General features: G+C 45.4%; 1 protein-coding gene across 2 annotated transcripts; it reads right to left on the bottom strand.

Annotated features, from left to right (window-relative positions):
* Positions 1 to 231: 231 nt before the first annotated feature.
* On the bottom strand, positions 232 to 23,903 carry LOC106612074 (leucine-rich repeat transmembrane protein FLRT1). 2 transcript variants are annotated; one of them, XM_014212897.2, is made up of 4 exons: positions 23,741 to 23,903; positions 9,597 to 10,570; positions 2,216 to 3,103; positions 232 to 2,017 (listed from the first exon to the last, which is right to left on the bottom strand). In XM_014212897.2, the coding sequence occupies exons 3-4, from the start codon at positions 3,090 to 3,092 to the stop codon at positions 804 to 806; spliced, it is 2,091 nt and encodes a 696-aa protein (XP_014068372.2). In that variant the 5' UTR covers positions 3,093 to 3,103; positions 9,597 to 10,570; positions 23,741 to 23,903; the 3' UTR covers positions 232 to 803. The 2 variants fall into 2 exon arrangements, with proteins under 2 accessions (XP_014068372.2, XP_014068373.2); XM_014212898.2 differs by lacking the exon at positions 23,741 to 23,903 and adding an exon at positions 21,794 to 21,999.
* Between the last annotated feature and the right edge of the window lie 455 nt (positions 23,904 to 24,358).

Raw genomic sequence — 24,358 nt, 5'->3', positions numbered from 1 at the left:
TATTTCTCTCTCTCTCTCTATTTCTCTCCCTCTCTCTCTATTTCTCTCCCTCTCTCTCTATATCTCCCTCTCTTTCTTTCTCTATTTCTCTCCCTCTCTCTCTCTCTCTCTCTCTATTTCTCTCTCTCTCTATTTCTCTCTCTCTCTGTGTATTTCTCTCTCTATTTCTATCTCTCTCTCTATGTCTCTCTCTATTTCTCTCTCTCTCTGTGTATTTCTCTCTCTATTTCTATCTCTCTCTCTATGTCTCTCTCTATTTCTCTCTCTCTCTCTGTGTATTTCTCTCTCTATTTCTCTATGTCTCTCTCTATTTCTCTCTCTCTCTATTGTGTATCTACACAGCGTAAACAGAAGTATTTAGTAGTATAGCCATCTACACAAGTGCTTCTTTCTGGTATATATTTGCCTATATGGTCTGCCTAGGCCTAAACATCCACCTCAAACTACTAACAGTGTTTTATGGAATAGAAGGAAGAGTGCAGTAGCTGTAAAGACCTCAAAACGTTTAAACATGAGAAGCACTGAAACATTATCGTAGGTCAATACCCAGCATGGTACGACTTGACTGGCACTTCTGTCACCTAGCTAACATGTATGTGTGGTTGCCCTTTGGGGACACAGCAGCCCAAGCCAGTCAGCTAAGTAACAGACCAATAAGATTCAGAGCAGAACTGAGGAGGCACAGAGGATACTTTGGAACCAAGAAGACCAACCAACCAACCAACCAACCGCCTGCTAGAACCGTATCCTTAGAACAGCGTCCAACCGGTGGTGGTGGGAGAAGTGTGTCTTTGATGATGTCATCACGTGTAGGTGTAGTCTATATCCGGGATCATCCCTTGCTCCCGGTAACCCCGGTTGGTCCCGTAGCCCGCCGTGTGACCCAGTTGGGTGATTATACTGTTGTGACTCTGGTTGCTCCGGTAGGTGCCGTTACCGTGCGATGAGGGGAAGATGGTGTGCACGTAGGTCACATCTTCCCCTCCTTTGGGTTGCAGTGGCTGATGGGTCGTCATGGGCGTCATGGCCAAGCCAGGGCTCCTGATCTCCAGGATGGAGGTGTCCTTCTTAGTGCCCGACTCCACGTAGTCATCGTACGGCTTCCCCATTCCAACCCCGCGCTGTCCTCGGACCCCATAGGAGTCTGTTTCCCCAGAGACATACCCGGCGCGCTGACCGTACCAGCAGAAGATGCCGAAGATGAGCATGAGGGAGACCAGGGCCGTGGCTCCGCCGATGATCTCGGCCAGGGGGAGGGCTGCCATCTCTGTGTCTGAGTCTTCACCCCCATCTCCCCCCTCGGGGCGCAGAGCCTCCCCCGTCTCTATCTGAGCACAGACGGGGGTCTGGTGAATTGTGTCCTTTTCCTGCTGCTGTCCTCTCTGTGACCCTCCAGAGTGGGAGGAGGTGGTGCGCAGGGGGAGCAGGCAGACGAGGTAGTGTGATCGTGGCGTGAGCTGGGTCAGTAGGTACTGCTGTCTCTCCCCGGGGACCAGCGTCTCTGTGATGGAACCCAGAGCGGCGCTGCTGCCCAGCCTCAGCCACGATAGCCGGAAGGAGGGCGCTGGTCGTGGGCACAGCCACGTCACCTGCACACTGTCCGCAGACAGGGGCTTCACCGTGAGTTCTAGAGCATCATGTGAGGGGTGCCCCCCCGCCTCTCCTCCTCCCGGTGGTAACGGCATCACCAGGCCTGGCCGCATGGCCCGGAGGGTAAACATGGAGCCCTGGCTGGGGTGGGAGGTGGTGGTAGTACTAGAGACAGTGTTCACCCCTCCTGGTGGGCCTTCACACTGGTCCATGAGCCCAGAGAGGTCCCTGAGGGCCTGGCCTCGAACCACCTCCGGCCCGTGGCAGGTCAGGCCCCGTACCGTCACCGCTGCCCCGCGGCCATACAGCCAGGCGTGGAGCCAGAGCAGGTTGCAGCCACAGTACCAGGGGTTCCCCCGGAGCAGCAACAGCTCTAGGCCGTCTGTGTCCCTCAGCAGCCCCCGAGGCAGAGTGGTCAGGTTGTTCCCTGCAGGGATGGAAATGGAGTAGTTCACTACAGTTACTCTGCAATATACAAGCTGCCTTTTAGTCTACACTGCGGAAACTCAGCAATGTAAAATCTTAGGATTTTAGCTATGGAAATTATTTCGCTTTGGGAACTCTGTTCCATTGCGTTTCCCCCTACTACCCCCCACCCCTCCAAATTCCACCCCCAGCTGGTTACCTGACAGGTCCAGCCTCTGCAGCCTCCTCATCCCGTCCAGGGTCCCCCGGGGCATGTGGATCAGCCCGTTGTCCTGCAGGTGCAGCCTTAGCAAGTGTGTGTTGGGAAGGTTGATGGGCGGGGCCTGCAGGGCGTTGCGGACCAGCGACAGCTCCGTGAGGTTGGCCAGGCGGGAGAAGGTGTCGTCGGCGATGCGCGTGTTGGCCAGGAGATTCCCGTCCAGGACCAGGCGTCTCAGTGAGGCCAGGCCCCGGAAGGCGTGGGTGGGGATGGTGTTAATGCGGTTGTCGTCTAACCTCAGCTCCTCTAAAGAAGCCGGGAGGCCGGCTGGGATGCTGGACAGGTGGTTCCGGGAGAGGAAGAGTAACCTCAGCCGCGGCGTACCGGAGAAGGCCCGCTCCTGGATGCTCACCGTGGAGATGGAGTTGTCGTCTAGGTGTAGCCTCTCTAGCAATGGTAACCTGGCCAACGTCATGCGTGGCAACGTCCGAATGTTGTTGTCCTGTAGGTGTAGTTCCCGAAGCGACGGAGGCAGGTGTATAGGAAACTCGTCTAGTTGGTTGGCGTAAAGGTAGACCACACGGATGCTACTGCTGCGCTCTAACGACGGTGGCAGGCCGGAGTTGGCCAACTGGTTGCTCTGTAGGTAGAGAACGGTAGCCGTTAACGGTAGAGGAGGGATCATGCTCAGGCCCCGGTCGTTACAGTAGACAAAGCCTTCGTCACACCGGCACACCGACGGGCACAGGAAGTCTTCCTCGCCCTCCTCCATGGCAACTGCTGCCGCCGCCAACTCCAGCATCTCGGCCAGTAGAGTCAGGCACAGGAGGAGCAGGAAGAGCCAATCACGGAGCTCTGCCAGACTCTCGGCAGCCATAGTCCCGGCCTCTGTGTGAGAGAGAGAGAGAGAGAGAGAGAGAGAGAGAGAGAGAGAGGGAGAGAAAGAGAAAGAGAGTTCATAAGTTTCGAAAGTCCTTGAACTTCAGGAAAGATAAAGAATGAGAGTTACAGGTAATTTCTGTTCCAATGTCCTTCAAATTCTTATGTTGTGTAAATGTGTTTTCTTTTTCAAGTTTTACTGATGTGATGTTTTTTGGAAAAGTTTTTGAACAAAGAAAGTGCTTGAGATAGTGTATGAATAGTCGCTGGCCCAACTTAAGTGAAGCTGTCAGGATAATATGGGTCACTCCTACCAACCAGAAGCTGTCAGGATAATATGGGCAGACCCGGCGCCAAAACGAATCTGTTGGACGGGCATTTGATTTACAGAGGCGGGCCAATTTTTGGACCTCCTATCTGTACACTTACATGCATTTTTTAAATTGGTGTAATAGTAAAGACCATAGGCAGCTCATGAGTTTCAAGTTTGGGGAAGTTTACAATTTATCCTAGCATTTATACCGATCTGCATGCCAGTTATGAATATTTATATATGCAAATTTCCATGGAACAGTTTCATTTAGATAATAAAGTGTTTTGTTTCTCAAAATTGATATCACGTGGTTAATCATAAAAATCTGAAGTAAAATGATACAAATCTGACTATGACGAGAGCACTAGCCCCTGCCATATGGACACATTGATACACTGTGGTCTATTGGAGAGCATAGAACTCAGAGATAGCCTATAGGCCAATGCAGCAGTTGGCCTATAACTTCCAACATCAACTAAGTGAAATACAGTACATTCGGAAAGTATTCAGACCCCTTTCGTTACGTTACAGCCTTATTCTAAAATAGTTTAAATGTTTTTTTCCCCTCATCAATGTATGCACAATACCCCATAATGACAAAGCAAAAACAGTTTAAAAAAAATGTTTGCTAAACATTTAAAAAAATAAAATGAAAGAATGTATATCACATACAGTTGAAGTCGGAAGTTTACATACACCTTAGCCAAATACATTTAAACTCCGTTATTCACAATTCCTGACATTTAATCCTTGTAAAAATTCCCTGTCTTAGGTCAGTTAGGATCACCTCTTTATTTTAAGAATGTGCAATGTCAGAATAATAGCAGAGAGATATATGAATAATATATTTCAGCTTTTATTTATTTCATCACATTCCCAGTGGGTCAGAAGTTTACATACACTCAATTAATATTTGGTAGCATTGCTTTTAAATTGTTTAACTTGGGTCAAACATTTTGGGTAGCCTTCCACAAGCTTCCCACAATAAGTTGGGTGAATATTTGCCCATTCCTCCTGACAGAGCTGGTGTAACTGAGTCAGGTTTGTAGGCCTCCTTGCACGCACACGCTTTTTTAGTTCTGTCCACAAATTTTCTATAGGATTGAGGTCAGGGCTTTGTGATGGCCACTCCAATACCTTGTTGTCCTTAAGCCATTTTGCCACAACTTTGGAAATATGCTTGGGGTCATTGTCCATTTGGAAGACCCATTTGCGACCAAGCTTTAACTTCCTGACTGATGTCTTGAGATGTTGCTTCAATATATACACATAATGTTCCTGCCTCATGATGCCATCTATTTTGTGAAGTGCACCAGTCCCTCCTGCAGCAAAGCACCCCCACAACATGATGCTGCCACCCCTGTGCTTCACGGTTGGGATGGTATTCTTTGGCTTGCAAGCCTCCCCCTTTTTCCTCCAAACATAACGATGGTCATTATGGCCAAACAGTTCCATATTTGTTTCATCAGACCAGAGGACATTGCTCCAAAAAGTACGATCTTTGTCACCATGTGCAGTTGCAAACCGTAGTCTGTCTTTTTTATGGGGGTTTTGGAGCAGTGGCTTCTTCCTTGCTGAGCGGCCATTCAGGTTATGTCCATATAGGACTTGTTTTACTGTGGATATAGATACTTTTGTACCTGTTTCCTCCGGCATCTTCACAAGGTCCTTTGCTGTTGTTCTGGGATTGATTTGCACTTTTCGCACCAAATTACGTTCATCTCTAGGAAGGAGGAAGGAAGGCATCTCCTTCCTGAGCGGTATGACGGCTGCGTGGTCCCATGGTGTTTATACTTGTGTACTATTGTTTGTACAGATGAACGTAGTACCTTCAGGCATTTGGAAATAGCTCCAACGGATGAACCAGACTTGTGGAGGTCTACCATTTTTTTCTGAGGGCTTGGCTGATTTCTTTTGATTTTCTGTGTGCTTAGGGTCGTTGTCCTGTTGGAAGGTGAACCTTCGCCCTAGTCTGAGGTTCTGAGTGCTCTGGAGCAGGTTTTCATCAAGGGTCTCTCTGTACTTTGCTCCATTCATCTTTCCCTCGATCCTGGTTAGTCTCCCAGTCCCTGCCGCTGAAAAAGATCCCCACAGCATGACGCTGCCACCACCTTGCTTCACCGTAGTGATGGTGCCAGGTTTCCTCCAGATGTGACGCTTGGCATTCAGGTCAAAGAGATAAATCTTGGTTTTATCAGACCAGAATGTCTGGTTTCCCGTGGTCTGAGAGTCTGTTTTTTTTAATTTTTAATACATTTGCAAAGATTTCTGAAAACTGTCTTTGCTTTGTCATTATGGGGTATTGTGTGTAGATTGATAAGGGAAAACATGTATTTAATAAATTTTAGAGTACGGCTTCAACGTAACAAAATGTGTAAAAAGTCAAGGCGTCTGAATACTTTCCAAATCCACAGACCTAAAGCCGACAAATAAAAACAGTAAAAAATATGCTAATAAAAATGTTGATGCTTTCAATCATATTCATCTCTCTTCTCCACCTGCTCCTTTCTGTCTTTCTTGACTTGAGCTATTTCCAGGGAAGTTCAACGTCGTATAAAATCATCACAGGGTTCGGCCCTAAGCTGTTGCTAACGAACTTGCAACATTGTATCTACTTGCCTATTCCGGGCGCTCAAAGTTTCCTGCGCCAGTGAGCTGTTTTTTTAATGACGTTTCCACTGGGTATATGGGATCATCAGATCATGATATTTTTCTCTTTCACTCTGAGGATTGGTGATTATTGAGGTCGAGAGTGTTGGAAAGGTTTTTCAAATACTGAGGAACTATCATTCGCAATGGATGTTAAAAAAACGGACTTTGTTGACTTGTGTGAGGCGATGAAAAAATGAGTGGTGCACGTGTGTGGTGCACATTGCCAAATGGGCCCTTTCCTACATACATTCTGGAAATGCACCATATCTTCGCCACACCCCCTTTCCCTTCTTCTTGACGTAACATTTTAAATTATACTCAAGACACATTGTCACACATATTTTAGATGCTTTTCACTGACAGCAGCAACTCAGTCAGCCACGCGCAGTACCCAAATGACAGGCTTCCCACACGTCTGATTTGAAACAATCCACAGCTATTTTTTTATAGAAGCTAATGATCCTCTGTGGCTAAGTCGTGCTCCCTGGTGGAGTATTTTCAATGATTTCATTTAGAAAGGAGTAATTATATAATTTTGGCGAAACATCAATTTACTTTAGGGCAATCCGGCATCCTAACAGTGTACTGTATACCTGCCAACTTTCCTATCCAATTCGCAAGAGGCTGAAACCAAATATCTGTATAATGACGAGATGCTCATGTCTCCGCCCTAACAATTGGAGTCTTTGTCGCAAAGACTGGAAGGCAGGCAACAAGCTTATGGCTGCATATTATTCCCATAGAAACGCATTGGGTTTATGCTGGACAGCTTTTGGCGAGAGTGAGCCCTCTCGCGCCGCCTCTTCCCCTCTGCTGTATATCACCGGAGAAAGCATCCGGGCGAGCGAAACCGCGCACCTCTACATGTAACCCATGTATCTGATGCTTTCTGGACAGAAATAGTACGACATGACATACATCAGATACATGGTCTACACATACTGAGACAGAGGGGAGATGTTTCGCTCTATGAGATTGAAGCGTCTTGTCTGCGGGCGTCTCGGTCAAATAAATAATATTTCTATATTTCTATATTTTATTTGGACGGGCAAGGAGGTAGGGTAGGAGGCCTGGCCCGCCCATAAGCCGGCCCTGAATATGGGTCACTCCTACCAAACAGAAGAGAAAGGCGAGGGACAGACATTGTGGGGAAGTGAAGACTATGAGAGGAACACAAAGAGATTGGAGAAAGTTTAACAAGAAGAACTGGAGAGAGAAAATGAGTGAAAGGATTTTCGATTTTTTTACCCCCTAGAGTCCATTGACACACCGGTGTGTCAATCTAAGTAACATAATACAATTCCCATCAAAATCCGTCAGTTTAAGAAAGAGATACCTGTTTTTTTGCATTGCATGTGTCTCAATCTACCGCATCCGCCGATATCGCACTTCCGCATCTGCGGTGAAAAGTGGCAGAGCTCGAGCAGTGTTTGTCAGACCATGAGACTTCCCGATCGGTCTGAACGGTTTGACAAACTATTATGACCACTCTACCTCCACAAGTGTCACGGAACTTGTCTGGTACCGGTCATTTTGTGCCTACCCAAAAAGGGTCTAAATATGTGTAAAAAAAAATCCTGAGCTTTCTTATATTTCCTAGATATATGACAAGCACTTTTTGCCATTTATGAATGTGTTGTTATTCAATACGTTTCTCTTGGCTACAGTAGTAAAGGCCAAACTCAATATTTTATACAATTATTTTTGCATATATTTTTTGATACCTTTTAAGGGGTCCTAAAATTCCAAGTCAAATATCTAAATGATCCATACTATGTCCTGAAAAAAAATCCAGATTTCAGATTTCTGTAAATGCACTGTTGGTAACCTCAGTCAGAAATGATCCCCCCTTGGATAAATTTGAATAAATCCACAATTGATTCACATACAGTCTGTAGTTCGTTATTGAAGTCTGAGAGGCAACGTAACTGTGACTTGGGATTTGGAAAAACCACAAACATTCACTCACCACAAACTGAGATGTACTGTGTGTCTGTGTGTCTGCGGTTATTGTTCTCCAAATGTGGTATAAATTATTCAGTGAAGATCTTCGGAATTCCCAATAAATATTGAAGTTCGTGTTTTACATATCCAGTTGTTTTGTTGTTTCTTTTTTACATTTATACATTCCTTGGTTTACATTTCTCTGCTTATCTTTTGGTGTTGAATCTTTGAGAGCGCCATCAATTTACAATTCAGATAAACAACAAGGAATGTCAGTGGAGTTTTAAAGTATACTATTTATAGAACACCAAGAAATTTGATTATACATTATTGTATACAGTGCAGTATATTCTAGGGGTTTCAGACTTGGACATGTGTTCTCCCATCCTCTGAAATGCTTGACATGATTTGACAGTACATTTGACAAACAAATGCTCTGCAGGCAAGATTTTCCTTTTGTTAAATTGTGTGTGTGTGTGTTCTCACTCTCAGGACAACATGCAAAATTGCCCCTCGGCTCCAGTCAAAATACATGCAAAGCAAACAAGAGATGGCAACAATGAGAGGGAGGGGGAGAGCAAGGGAGAGAAAGAGGCAGAAGGAGAAAAGGAGAGATGGACAGACAGAGAGAAGGAGATGAGGCTGACTCTGGTAATGGGTTGTGAGATAAAGAGTCAGCATTGAGTCCCTTGGTTTTAAAAGGACCATCATTAATAATGATGTACCACTGCTGTGTATCTGGTGATGTCTTCATATGGACGTCCCGTCTCAGGGCCTTGTGGAGGAGTTTTGGCTGGATTATGATAATGATGGATTAAGTTCTATCCTGAATAAAGGCTAGATCTAGATGTTTGTGGATATATTTTTAGCCCAAAACAGCTGACTTCTAAGGACTGCCTATGCCAGCGTTCACCCAACAGGGACAGATAGAAAGAGTGAGCGAGTGAGAGAGAGGAACATAAGGGAGAGTGTCAAGGTGGAGGATATTTTTTTGGGCGAGTCCCCACTATGAATATCAAATAGCATGTAGCTTTCTGCGATGCCTGCCTGCTTCCTTTCATAATCATACCTTTGGGATAAGGTGTGTGTCTCAGTGCCAGACTCGCCTTTACACATTTCCTCTCAATGATTTTACATTTTTCATTCTTCCTTCTCTTCCTTCTCTTCCTGAGCTCATCTCTCTATCTGAGCGTCTCTCTTCCTGAGCTCATCTCTCTATCTGTTCAGCTCCTCAGCTTTTTGTTTATCCACTCACTCACTCCATTCCTTCACACTTAGATTGGATCAATCAGATTGGATCAATCAGATCCCAGCTCTCTCCTCCTCCAATCGCCCTCTCCTCTCCTCCCTAGTGAGTTTGTTTTCATTTCTGTCGTTTAATTTGGATCCTATTCTTACTACCTCACTCACTGCTGTTTCCTCTAAGGCATCGCTCTAAGCATTTCAAATCTTTTTTTGAAATGACACAAACGATCTGTATTTCTCAGTAGAATATAGAGAAATTATATGGCAGGTTATGTTTCAGACATTTCAGAGCAACATGTTGAACCTCAAATCTCTAAAGAAGATGTTTGAGAAACCTGTTTAACGTACCCTCTCAGTGCTGAGTCTCTCTTTGCCTTCTGTCTTCTTCTGTCTGTTCCACAGCTGAAGGGGCTGTTCGTGTGTGTGTGACAAGTCAGTGTGTGTGTGTGTGTGCGCGCGTACGTGTGTGTGTGATGACAGTTCCGGTCCACTCTGTCCGTAGTAGTTCAGAGGTTCAGTCAGTTCCCTCCGAGCCACCGTACTTCCTGTGGCATTGGTGAGTGATGAAATTGACGATGAGGATGTTTGCAGCCTATAGGTTTCCAGGGAAACAGCATGGGAGAGGAGGAAGGCACAGGGAGCAGCATGGCCTAGCTAGCCTAACAGCCTACAGCCTCCAGCCCCATCCAGAGTAGCATCTGGCAACTCAGTCAGTAACAAGGAGAGGCAGTCTTCAAGTCCTCTCTGCTGGTGGGTTTATGTTCTCTTCATGTTGATTTACATAGGTCCAGATGGTCATCTAGTCAGTCTGTGTCTGTATAGATTGAACCAGCTGGGGGGAATAGAGAACGTTACGCACCTCAGAGATTAGAGGAGGTTAGAGAAGGTGAAGGAGGTGGAGGAGGTGGTGGAGGAGGAGGAGGACAAGGAGGAGGTGGTGGTTGGATGGGAGGTCACAGGAGTCTGGGCCACTTGTTATCCTTCACTTTGAGGATTAGAATTAATCATCTCTTAAAGCGTCTAGTGACACTGCTTGCTATCCACCCAGACACTTTTTCTCTCCTCAAATCTTCGGGGATTAGTGTCTAAAGTTGATATTGCTTGATAATTGGCCAGTGTGAACTGCTCATTTTCTGCTGCGGGCCACATGTGTGTGAGATAATTTTTACGTGTGTGTGTGTCGTGTGAGAATGTGTGTGTGTTGTCTGTGGGTTTGTCAGCCTCAGTTCTTCAGCTTGTTGGTGGAAGGAGCGATGTCCTCCCTCTGTCTCAGTGGTACTTGCCCCAGCGACACAGCCTGACTAGTCTGACGCAGTGCCCCCCTGTGGGGAGAACAGAGAGGGCAGTTAGCTAGGACTCACACACACATAGGTTGTGTCCCAAATGGCACCCCAAGGCTCTGGTCAAAAGTAGTGCCCTACAGTATGTAGGGAATAGGGTGCCATTTGGGACACAACCATTCACTACTTTATCTATGAGTCAACTGTATAACAGTAGAGAAGGTTTCAGAAGAACCATTATAATGTGTTTGCTTAACCATGCTCAAGTTAATCTTCAAAGGACAGACACTCCAGCTTCAGTAACTTGACAGTTATGTTTGGCAAGGTTAAGAGTCTAGGAGTAAAGCACTGTTCTTCAGTCCTAGAAATGAGGAACCACAGGGACTGCAGGCTTTCATACCAACTCAGTACTAACACATCCAATAGAGTTATTCAACTACACAACAAGACTTCAATTTGTTGAATCAGTTATGTTAGTAATGGTCTGGAACAAAATTCTGCACACCCCAAGGACCAGAATTGAAACACACTAGACTGAAAGGTCTAGAAATGGAATGTTGCAGAGTCCAGACCCTGTGTGTACAAGTGTAGATATATTGTGTATGTGTGGTGAGGTAGTCTGTGTGTGTAGCGTATTGTAGTGTAGTGTACTGTAGTGTAGTGTACTGTACTGTAGTGTACTGTAGTGTGGTGAGCTGTAATGCACTGTAGTGTAGTGTACTGTACTGTAGTGTGCTGTAGTGTGGTGAGGTGAGGTGGTTGTGTTTCTGTACTCCTCACTCCCCATGCTGACACAGCCTATTTTCAGCCCTGGCTAGCTAACACTGTAGTGGTAGCTGTGGAATAGAATAGAATATAAAATAGAATGGTTCCTCTGTGTCTCATTGGCTGACAGCTCTAATGTTCTGACCACAATAACACTTAGAACAGCAGTTACACTGCACTACTGGAGATGGACTGGGTCTTCTACAGCAGTAACACAGATAGACTGGGTCTTCTACAGCAGTAACACAGATAGACTGGGTCTTCTACAGCAGTAACACAGATAGACTGGGTCTTCTACAGCAGTAACACAGATGGACTGGGTCTTCTACAGCAGTAACACAGATAGACTGGGTCTTCTACAGCGGTAACACAGATGGACTGGGTCTTCTACAGCAGTAACACAGATAGACTGGGTCTTCTACAGCGGTAACACAGATGGATTGGGTCTTCTACAGCGGTAACACAGATGGACTGGGTCTTCTACAGTGGTAACACAGATAGACTGGGTCTTCTACAGCGGTAACACAGATGGACTGGGTCTTCTACACTATTAACACTGATGGACTGGGTCTTCTGAAGCAGTAACACAGATGGACAGGGTGTGCTTTGGTAATATTATATGGTCCACTATATTACCGGAACACTCACAGAGGAGCACTATAAGATATATATGGTACTCTAGTGTGCGTTCTGGTAATATTGGGCCCAATATTGAGGATTCTCCAGAGAACACTTCTATCTACCACCAATGAGTAGAAAAACATTCTCAATAGGTTTGATTAGAGCGCCAATGTGTGCTGTGCAACAAACATTCATTATAACCAGTGTGTGTGGTGTGTAGAAGAATGCAAATGATGTGCATGTGCTATGGTGAGCAATTTTTGTTATTGTTTGTCTGTGTGTTAAAGTCTCTTCTCTACTAGTGTGTGTGTGTTGAAACTGTTTAACCAACAACTCACGTAACCCCCCCCCACCACACACACACACACACACACACACACACACACACACACACACACACACACACACACACACACACACACACTTCCCTCCTATTTCTCATTTGCTGAGGGAGAGCTGGAAAGACTGAGGAAGAGTAGGTGATGGGGGAATGAGAGAGATAGAGTAGACAGAGAGAGTGAGGGAATGCTAGAGCGGGAGGGAGGGAGGGAGGGAGGCAGGGAGGGAGGGGGCAGATTTATGAACCCATTGGAATGTAATTTGGAGGCAGAAATGACTGTCAGCCTGAGCAAGGTTTAAACTCACTGAAGCCCGTCCACTGACGGGAATGTGTGTGTGTGTGTGTGTGTGTGTGTGTGTGTGTGTGTGTGTGTGTGTGTGTGTGTGTGTGTGTGTGTGTGTGTGTGTGTGTGTGTGTGTGTGTGTGTGTGTGTGTGTGTGTGTGTGTGTGTGTGTGTGTGTGTGTGTGTGTTTACAGGAACGCAGCCGTGTTTTATAGTAAATAGAAGTGGATGGTAAATATGATGGGGAGTGTAATACCACAGAGCAGGGTTTGCTATGCAGATTGAACATCTCACTGACTGAGTGTGCTGTATAACCACCCTACCACTCCACGTATGACTGTCACAACTACACAATATCTGGTGATGTAATACAGAATTTAACAGTTCACATTGCTCACTGTGTTTCACTGACTGCTCTTACCTGACTGTATGACATTACACACACACACACACACACACACACACACACACACACACACACACACACACACACACACACACACACACACACACACACACACACACACACACACACACACACACACACACACACACACACACACACAGTGAGACCTGACTGACTGCAGAGGCCACGAGGCCATGACCAGAGAGGTCAGCCAAGGGTGTCCATTCATACAGAGAGGGATGGAGGGAGAGAGATGGATGAAAAGAGAAAGGGAAGAGGAAAACCAGGAGAGAGAGAGAGAGAGAATAAGAGGGTGTAAAAGCGAGAGAGAGGGATGTGACTAGCTTTTTAAATCAGTGACACACAGCAGCCATTTAGAGAATTCATTTAGAGAGAGAAAGAGAGAGATACAGGCAACCTGACAGAGATGAGGGAGGGAGTAGGGCTAAAAGAGAGGGAGAAGGAAAGGAGGGAAGGAGAAAAGATTAGAAGAGAAGGGGAGAAAAGGCACCATACTGTATTTTCTTAGCATCACCTTTTCCTCCCTCTCTGACCCTTTCTCTTTTTCTCTCTCTCTCTTTTTCTCACACACACACTCCTCACTCATGAATATACACCTCGCCTTCTTCCAGGTGAAGGGTGTGATCAGCTCTAACAGCAGCCCTTTACTCAATGATAATGACATCACCATATGCAATGGGACAACAAACCTATTTTACTCTCTAAAGCAATTCACCCCCGTAGAGAGTAGACCCACACGTTCCATCCTCCCCCTCTACTTCTCCATTGAGGCCAGCCATCAAGGCTGAGCTGTCCCCTCACTACCCTACCTCTCATCCCTCTCTTCCTACCATCTCTTTCTCCTCTCCTATTAGACACTCTCCCTCTCCTTCTTCTCCTCCCTCTCCTCCCTTCATCTCTCCATCGCCCTTCGTAGAGATCTTTGTTCTCTCCCCCATTTGGGTAAATCCAGTCTCTTCCTCCTCTCCTTCTTCTAGTATCCACACTCTTTCTTCTCCATTGATACCAGTCAGCCATATAGGGTTATTTTGGTGGGTGTCTCTGCTGTTCTGGAATGGACTAGGACCAGAAATCGGCCCGGCATAAAACATTTAGAAAAGCATTTTTCTCCATTCGAAGCCCCCATTCTTAGCTGAAAAACTGTTATTCTGCACAAAAAAATACATAATTTCTAATATTAATTTAGACTGGACCACTTGGCTACAAATGGACCAGCTGATCTGGCATTTGCCAGAATAGCCCTATGGCCAGTCCGTCCATGAGGCTGCTCCCTCCCTAGAGATTCCTGCTCCATCTCTAGAGATGCCCATCTTCCCCTTCTGGTAAATCCAGTCTCTCCCTCCTCTCCCTCTCATCCATTGATGCCTGCCACCCATCAGGGCTTTGGGTCATTTAGGTGGTTTTCTGCACTACTGCTATGCTACTCCCTTCCTCCATCCACCTCCCTAGATCACTCCTCTCCTTTTAAATATGAGTGCTGTGAGTGTGACAGTACTCAGCCTGACAGGGGAGAGTGGGAGTCCAGTACATTACATGAGAGAGGGAGAGAAAGAGAGAGGGGGGAGAGGGAGAGTTATATTGTTTGCCCTGGAGGAGTTGAACCATAGAGTTAGCCTGTACAGTGAAATGGATGAAAAGCCACTAGGAGTGTGTACTATTAAATCTTTCAGTTCCAAAGGCTCACGACATACACTTAGTCCTTTACGCTGATGTACAGTGCATTCGGAAAGTATTCAGACCCCTTCCCTTTTTCCATATTTTGTTACATTACAGCCCTTTTCTAAAATGGATTAAATAAAAAATGTCCTCATCAATCTACATAAAATGCTCCATAATGACAAAGTGAAAACTGTTTTTTATAAATTTTAGCAAATTTATAAAAAATTAAAAACAGAAATAGCTGTTTATCTGATATCTGACATAAATACTAGGCTATAAGATCATTGAAAAGAAAACTGAATTACTTAATAACTAGGCCTATAGGTAACTGCCAAAATAATGGAAACACTTGTGTAAATGAGTGATACAAAGTATATTGAAAGCAGGTGCTTCCACACATCCCATCATGCTTAGGGTCATGAATAAAAATGCTGGGAAGGCCATTATTTTGGCTACCATAGCTACAGTACCAGTCAAAAGTTTGGACACACCTACTCATTCAAGGGTTTCTCTTTATTTTTACTATTTTCTACATTGTAGAATAATAGTGAAGACATCAAAACTATGAAATAACACATATGGAATCATATAGTAAGCTAAAAAGTGTTAAACAAATCAAAATATATTTTAGATTTTAGATTCTTCAAGGTAGCCACCCTTTGCCTTGATGACAGCTTTCCACACTCTTGGTATTCTCTCAACCTGGAATGCTTTTTCAACAGTATTGAAGGAGTTCCCACATTTTTTTTTTCAGCTTGTTGGCTGCTTTTCCTTCACTCTGCGGTCCAACTCATCCCAAACCATCTCAATTTGGTTGAGGTCAAGTGATTATGGAGGCCAGGTCATCTGATGCAGCACTCCATCACTCTCCTTCTTGGTCAAATAGCCCTTACACAGCCTGGAGGTGTGTTGGGTCATTGTCCTGTTGAAAAACAAATGATAGTCCCACTAAGCGCAAACAAGATGGGATGGCATAAAGATGCAGAATGCTGTGGTAGCCATGCTGGTTGACAGTGTCACCAGCAAAGCACCATCACACCTCCTCCTCCATGCTTCACGGTGGGAATCATACATGCGGAGATCATCCGTTCACCTACGCTGCATCTCACAAAGACACGGCGGTTGGAAACAAAAATCGCAATTTGGACTTATCCGACCAAAGGACAGATTTCCACCGGTCTAATGTCCATTGCTCGTGTTTCTTGGCACAAGCAAGTCTCTCCTTCTTATTGGTGTCCTTTAGTAGTGGTTTCTTTGCAGCAATTCGACCATGAAAGCCTGATTCACGTAGTCTCCTCTGAACAGTTAATGTTGAAATGTGTCTCTTACTTGAACTCTGTGAAGCATTTATTTGGGCTGCAATTTCTGAGGCTGGTAACTCTAATGAACTTAACCTCTGCAGCAGAGGTAATTATGGGTCTTCCTTTCCTGTGGCGGTCCTCATGAGAGCCAGTTTCATCATAGCGCTTGATGGTTTTTGCGACTGCACTTGAAGAAACATTCAAAGTTCTTGAAATTTTCCGGATTGACTGACCTTCATGTCTTAAAGTTATGATGAACTGTCATTTCTCTTTGCTTATTTGAGCTGTTCTTGCCATAATATGGACTTGGTCTTTTACCAAATAGGGCTATCTTCTCCATACCACCCCTACCTTGTCTCTAATGTCTGCTTCACACCCTCTAGATCCCCTGAACGCAGCTCACTCTCCAGATCCCAATCACCTGAATTCTAATGACCTGTTCACACACCTGTATGTCATTATCACACACTATTTAGTTCAGTTCTTTGCACACCATCACTGTGAGGTATTGTTTGTTTTGTGACACACGTCTTTCAGAGCTCTGGTTTTCCCGTAATTTACTCCTCCTGTGTATGATAGTTTTTGCCTGCCTCACTAACGATGCCTTTTGCCTATTCCCTGCCTGTACTTTAGCCTGCATGTGCTTTAGCCTATCGGATTTCCTGTTATCAACCCATTGCCTGATCTCCCAGACTACGTTACAAGCCTTTTCCCTTCCTGTACTATTGCCCTTTTTCATAGTTTTGATGTCTTCACTATTTTTCTACAATGTAGAAAATAGTAAAAATAAAGAAAAACCCTGGCATGAGTAGGTGTGTCCAAACTTTTGACTGGTACTGTATATAAATGCATTAATATATGTCTACATTTCTTTTTGCCATGTTTATTATATTACAAACACCTTACTGCATACCTTTATGTGAGCTAAACATACACAACAAACTATATAAAATATAAAAACATTTTCCTTATTAATGTTTAATTTTTAGAAAGTACTAATGTTACTGACCCCACTACAACAACAAAATACTTAAATATATGTACTTGTAACATTTAAATTAAATACTGTAGAATTCCATTCATTCCTCTGCAGGACTGCTTTTCTGAGGAGTGCCAATATGGCGGCCAGTGGCTTCAAAGCCTCTCATTGGCCAATACATAGCATTAGCAATCCAGGGTTTATGTACTTGATGGATCTCAACCCACTTAAACACTTATGGAAGATTCTGGAACGATGCCTGAAACAGCGTTTTCCAACAAAACACCAAATCATGGTCATTTCTCGTAGAACAATGGTGTTGCATCCCTCCACTAGAGTTACAGACACTTGTAGAATCTACGCCACGGTGCATTGAAGCTGTTCTGGCTCGTGGAGGTCCAACGCCCTATTAAGACGCTTTATGTTGGTGTTTCCTCTATTACAGCAAGCACCATTGTGTATTATTTTGGTACCAGGTAGTAATGGAATTCTTGGAAGTGTTGAATTATTTGAAGGAAGTACCGTTGTTGAATTTTCCTATGAAATATCAGGTAAACGAACACTAACTACACAGTTAACTTAAGCCCTAATAGAGTTTTGAACTTACACACAGGCAACACAACACACACACACACACATACTGTACTGTACACACGCACACAGTCACACACCAGTGGAGGCTGCTGAGGGGAGGACGGCTCATTATAATGGTTGGAACGGAGTCAATGGAATGGCATCAAACTCATGGAAACCACCTGTCTGATGTATTACCACGAGCACGTTCTCCCCAATTAAGGTCCCACCAACCTCCTGTGCCACACACACACAGACAGACAGAAACAAAGTGAATATGTTTTGCATAAATCGGTTGCCAATTCTGATCTGGAGGATCATCATCATCAGAATGATTATTCCAGTCAGATTCTCACCCACATACTGTATCTCACTCACTCACCCCTCCCAAAGCCCACACACCTCACTCACCCCTCCCAAAGCCCACACACCTCACTCACCCCTCCCAAAGCCCACACACCTCACTCACCCCTCCCAAGGCCCACACACCTCACTCACCCCTCCCAAGGCCCACACACCTCACTCACCCCTCCCAAGGCCCACACACCTCACCCCTCCCAAGGCCCACACACCTCACTCACCCCTCCCAAGGCCCACACACCTCACTCACCCCTCCCAAGGCCCACACATCTCACTCACCCCTCCCAAGGCCCACACCTCACTCACCCCTCCCAAGGCCCACACACCTCACTCACCCCTCCCAAAGCCCACACACCTCACTCACCCCTCCCAAGGCCCACACACCTCACTCACCCCTCCCAAAGCCCACACACCTCACTCACCCCTCCCAAGGCCCACACACCTCACTCACCCCTCCCAAGGCCCACACACCTCACCCCTCCCAAGGCCCACACACCTCACTCACCCCTTCCAAAGCCCACACACCTCACTCATCCCTCCCAAGGCCCACACACCTCACCCCTCCCAAGGCCCCCACACCTCACTCACCCCTCCCAAGGCCCACACCCCTCACCCCTCCCAAGGCCCACACACCTCACTCACCCCTCCCAAAGCCCACACACCTCACTCACCCCTCCCAAGGCCCACACATCTCACTCACCCCCCTCCCCCCCCCCAAGGCCCACACACCTCACTCACCCCTCCCAAGGCCCACACACAGACCTCATCAGAGATACACACATAAACATTCAGAGCGGATATAGTGAGGCAGTAAAGGTTACAGTTTGTATTCTGTTGAAATAAATTCAGTCCCTGAACTTTTCTCCGTGCCTCCTACTGCCGCAGCGTGGATCTGTTGTGCTGCTCCAAATAATAGGGCTGTGTGTTTGTGTGTGTGTGCACTCAGATGAATCATGAAATTCCCCTCACTTGTGTAATGCATTCCTCTAGTATCTTTATTTTGAATAGGATCTATGTCAACTCAGAATGCCTCCTAGAGGTTGGGGGCCTATACAATGGTTTCGTTGGTTTTGTTTTTACACAAACTTATCAGCAAATGTGTAAAATAATAACACACCGAGATAGAAATTCACAGAGGTAAAACAATATTGAATGGTGTAAGGATGATGTTATTGTCAATTTGAAATTGTTATATATTTTTTACTTTGAATTGATATTGAAGTCACAGTTAAATAAATGATCTGAAATCAAATAAGCCTAGTACAGCCTAGTAGAGCCTAGTATAGCCCCTAGTAGAGCCTAGTAGAGCCCCTAGTAGAGCCTAGAAGAGCCCCTAGTGGAGTCCCTAGTAGAGCCTTGTAGAGCCTAGTAGAGCCTAGTAGAGCCCCTAGTAGAGCCTAGAAGAGCCCCTAGTAGAGCCTAGTAGAGCCCCTAGTAGAGCCTAGTAGAGCCCCTAGTAGAGTCCCTAGTAGAGCCTAGTAGAGCCTAGTAGAGCCTAGTAGAGCCCCTAGTAGAGTCCCTGGTAGAGCCTAGTAGAGCTCCAAGTGGAGCCTAGTAGAGCACCAAGAAGAGCCCCTAGTAGAGCCCTTAGTTGAGCCCCTAGTGGAGCCTAGTACAGCCTCGTAGAGCCCCTAGTAGAGCCTAGTAAAGCCCCTAGTAGAGCCCCTAGTAGAGCCCCTAGTGGAGCCCCTAGTAAAGCCTAGTAGAGCCCCAAGTGGAGCCTAGTACAGCCTCGTAGAGCCCCTAGTAGAGCCTCGTAGAGCCCCTTGTAGAGCCTAGTAGAGCCCTTAGTAGAGCCCTTAGCGGAGCCCCTAGTAGAGCCTAGTAGAACCCCAAGTAGAGCCCCTAGTAGAGCCCCTAGTAGAGGCCCTGGTAGAGCCCCTACTAGAGCCTAGTAGAGCCCCTAGTAGAGCCCCTAGTAGAGCCTAGTAGAGCCCCTAGTGGAGCCTAGTAGAGCCCCTAGTAGAGCCCCTAGTAGAGCTTAGTAGAGCCCCGAGTACAGACCCTAGTAGAGCCCCTAGTGGAGCCTAGTAGAGCCCCTAGTAGAGCCTAGTAGAGCCCCAAGTAGAGCCCCTAGTAGAGCCCCTAGTAGAGACTAGTAGAGCCCCTAGTCGAGCCTAGTAGAGCCCCTTTTAGAGCCCCTAGTAGAGCCCCTAGTAGAGACAAGTAGGGCCCTTAGTGAAGGCCCTAGTAGAGCCCTTAGTAGAGCCCCTGGTAGAGCCCCTAGTGCAGCCCCTAGTGGAGCCCCTATATATATCCCCCAGTGGAGCCCCCTCTCCAATGTCAATGTGCAATGTTTTCCACATGGAAGCCCATGCATTATCTCTCCATCTCTCTCTCTCGCTCTCTGTCTCTGTCTTTAATCTGATGTTCTGTAATGTTTAGGCACAGAGAATCTCCTTCTAATCTCAATATGGCCCTGTTTGCTCTGTCATTATCCTGTGTGTTTGCGTGTGCATGTGTTTTTAAAAGACATTAATGCCCAGTAAAACTGTATGACATCTGCCCTCTATGCTCTCTATGCCCTGTTGTGTTTGTGTGCTGAAATGAGTTCTGATGATGTAATATTTTGTTTATGTTATTGTGCTTGAAATGCTGTGCTGCACCATACGTTGCGTTTGAGTAAACAACTAAGTGCCCATACTGCGTGTGTGTGTTCACGCACACATACAATTTTTTTTCTCGATTCTATGGCCTGAGTAGTATAACATAAAACATGCACACACACAGTCTTGTATAACTAATCTTGTGGGGATACACAAGTCCTATTAAAGATCCCATTTTCCCTAACCATTACCCTAAGCTTTACCCTAACCTTAAACCCAAAACCTTAACGCTAAAGCTAACCCTAACTCTAGCTCCTAACCCTAATTCTACTAACACAAATTCTAACCTTAACCCTAAACCCCCCAGAAATAGCATTTGACCTTGTGGGGACTAACAAAATGTGTCAAATTTTTGTTTGTTTACTATTCTTGTGGGGACTTCTTGTGGACATCTACACATATCAAGAGCGAAACACACACACACACACACACACACACACACACACACACACACACACACACACACACACACACACACACACACACACACACACACACACACACACCCACACACACACACACAGGCTTCATTATTTATCCAAATACAATGTGAAAAAAACTATTTGCACCATACAAATAATACACTTGTAAGAGTGCCCTTTATGTTCCATACAACTAGCTCTCACAGTCTCACGTCAGAATTAGACGCTCATCCATCTTTCTCAAATGTCACATTTCTAAATTGTTTCAAACGTCAAAAGTTTTAAAAATAGTTAAGGTTTAGGATAGGCTAAAAACAAAAATAGTAAAAATTACTTTCTATCGCTGGATTCGTCCATGCAACCTTTGGCACCAGAGGCAGACACTTAAGGTTGGGGTTAAGGTTAGGTATTAACTCTGATGGGCACCAGAGGCAGACACTTAAGGTTGGGGTTAAGGTTAGGTATTAATCTATCACCAGAGGCAGACACTTAAGGTTGGGGTTAAGGTTAGGTATTAACTCTGATGGGCACCAGAGGCAGACACTTAAGGTTGGGGTTAAGGTTAGGTATTAACTCTGATGGGCACCAGAGGCAGACACTTAAGGTTGGGGTTAAGGTTAGGTATTAACTCTGATGGGCACCAGAGGCAGACACTTAAGCCAATCTGCCATCTCCTTCCACAACACCGAAAACTTAACTGAAGGGAACATTGCTCGCTGTTGCCCCTAGTGGCCAATTTCTACAACATCTCCCGAGATCCTCAGACATCAATGGACGTTGAATACTGACTTGTATCAAGGGTGACCTGGCTGGTCCTATTCCGCCTCATAAACCTGTTGTGTTCCTATATAATTTATCTTAAAATTAACCATTTAAAATCCATTTTGAATGTGTTTTTATACCGACTGTAGCATATAGAATGATCCTACCTTTTTGATCCTACCGCCGAGGCTTGTCGTGTCGATTGCGTTATCTGTCTCTCTCTCTCTTCTATTTACAGCGGTTAAAAACTGCCTCCAAAATGCTTCATCGCTGTGGAAACCGCCTTCGCAGCGCTGTTACATCTCCATCCCAGTGTGTCGCTCTCTCTCTCTGTGTGAGAGTGTGTGTGAGGGAAAGAGTCACTAACCTATTATAATAAGCGTTGCGCTCCGTTTCCCTAGCTCCCTGCGTGACTTTGTTCGAGAGCTCAGTGTCTGTGCGTTATAATAGAAGTACACTGTAGTCCATAACTTAACCTGAACTTACGTTACAATATAAGTTGTCAGATCACTGAAACTTGAAAGGCACATCTGTTTAAAAAAAATGGCTTTTGCGCGTATATGGTTACACATATTAACTAACCTCGCCATACAGTCATATGGATCTATAGCCTATAGGCTATAATGTCATTATCTATTTTTGTGTATGTTTAGTGAAGCGCGCCCAGGTGTTGCCAAGAGCCCGTGCAATGATCCCTGCGCGTGCTGATCAGTGGCGGTTCTAGACCATTTCAACTGAGGGGGCCAAGCTGGGGCCAGTTGTACTGTTAGAGGGGCCAGTTACATTAGACGTTATTGTTGTCATATCGTTTTCTTCACTGCATTGCAGGCATTAGCAGGCAAAAGACCATGTTCATAATCGTCATTGTTGCCACTGTCTAATAATGGATGTAAAAAAAGAACGATAGCAAACATTTGTTATGTAAAAATTATTTCATACTCCACATTTAGGGGGGCCTCAAGGGGGTCCAAAATTGTTGTCACAGGGGCACTGCCCCCCCACCCAGAACCGCTAGTGGCGCTGATGCTGTGCATGCGTGTGTGATGGTGGTGCGCGCGGGGGAGCTTCGAGCGCGCGAGGCTGATGGTCTTCTCTCTGTTCAGCTCCGTTACCGAATTCAGCAGGTCTTTGCGGTTCAGTCAGACTAGCCTTACCAAGAAATCCATAAAGTATTTCATTGACAAGTCCTCCATGTGCAGCAGAATGGGCTTGTTATATTATCCTTTAAATTCAGTTAATTATTCAGTTTGCTTTGTGCATAAATTACACCGTGCTTGAAATAACTCAAAGCCTGTTGGCAGAAAAATACACGTCAATATTTCCCTGTAAGAGGTATAGCCTTGTTTTATTCTACTATATAAGTGGTTCTCGTGCTACAGTAGGCCTATGACTGTTCAGTTGTATGTCTTTAAAATTACAGCAGGTTAATATTATGAAACTGTAGAGCAGATTCTCCTGCTTTTGTCCAAGGAAAGTACAATCAAATGTATAGAATCCAATCAATGAGCAAAATAAAAATGAGAGGTTTGGTTGGAGAAAGAGGGGAACAAGAGGTGACAGGGAGGAGAGCGAAGAATACATAAACATGTTGCACAGGGCATAAACGAGAGGAGAGGAGATGGAGAGAGACAAGAGGAGATAGATAATAGGGCAAATTGATTCTGGATACACTGTACAGATCTGTCGTTTTTATCAGCAGCAGCAACATCACCATAGTAATCATCCTCAGCATCACTGTTCAGTTCTGAAGCCAAGGCAGGATTAAGTCTTACGGTATATTCTAACCACAACCGTAGAGAAACACACAGCAGCTCCACATATACACACACAGCCCTAACACACAACACCACACACCACCAATTATAAATATATTCTCATTCACTCTCTCATTGTCAGTCACAGCAAGATTTTCTTTTAATCTTTTCTGTCCATTTTCTTTCAATTGATATATATTCAACCCTGGTCTGTCCATCCTTTCAGTGTTGAAAACCAAGTCTGGTACACATCACCTATTCCCCTCCGCTCTGTGCCCTCTCTGTTTCTCTCTTATTTTCTCTCTCTGTCTCTCTCTCTCTCCATCTCTCTCTCTGTCCAGTCATAACCTCATTACTTACCTTTCCAGGAGAAGGTAGGCTACACTCCATCTTTTATTTTATGTTCCCAGAAATGTAGTGGCTCCTTATGCGTTTTCTCTAGCCTCCTCTCTCTCTCTCTGTCTCTCTCTGTCTCTCTCTCTCTCTTTCTCTCTCTCTCTCTCTCTCTCTCTCTCTCTCTCTCTCTCTCTCTCTCTCTCTCTCTTTCTCTCTCTTTCTCTCTCTCTCTTTCTCTCTTTCTCTCTCTCTCTCTCTCTCTCTTCCCTCTCTCTGTTGGCCCTCCCTCCTTTTCTCTCTCTCTCTCGCCCTCCTCTCTCTCTCTCTCTCTTTCTCCCTCTCCCCTCTCTCTGTTGGCTCTCCCTCCCTTTCTCTCTCTCTCTCACCCTCCTCTCTCTCTCCTTCTCACCCTCTCTCTCTTTTTTCTTCCCATAACATCAAAGATTCACCACCATATTTTACAGTAGGTATGGGGTTAATTTCTTCTCATGAATTCTAATTTCTATGCCAAACCCACCACTGGTATGCGTGGCCAAAGCGCTCTATTTTCATGTCATCTGACCAATGCACTTGTTCCAATCAAAGTGACAATGTCGTTAAGCAAACTCCAGGCGTTTACTTTTGTTGGATGGACCCTTCTCT

This window comes from Salmo salar, chromosome ssa09 (genome assembly GCF_905237065.1).
Source record: "Salmo salar chromosome ssa09, Ssal_v3.1, whole genome shotgun sequence".
Classification (NCBI taxonomy): domain Eukaryota; kingdom Metazoa; phylum Chordata; class Actinopteri; order Salmoniformes; family Salmonidae; genus Salmo; species Salmo salar.
This window is presented reverse-complemented; position numbering and strand designations above follow the sequence as displayed.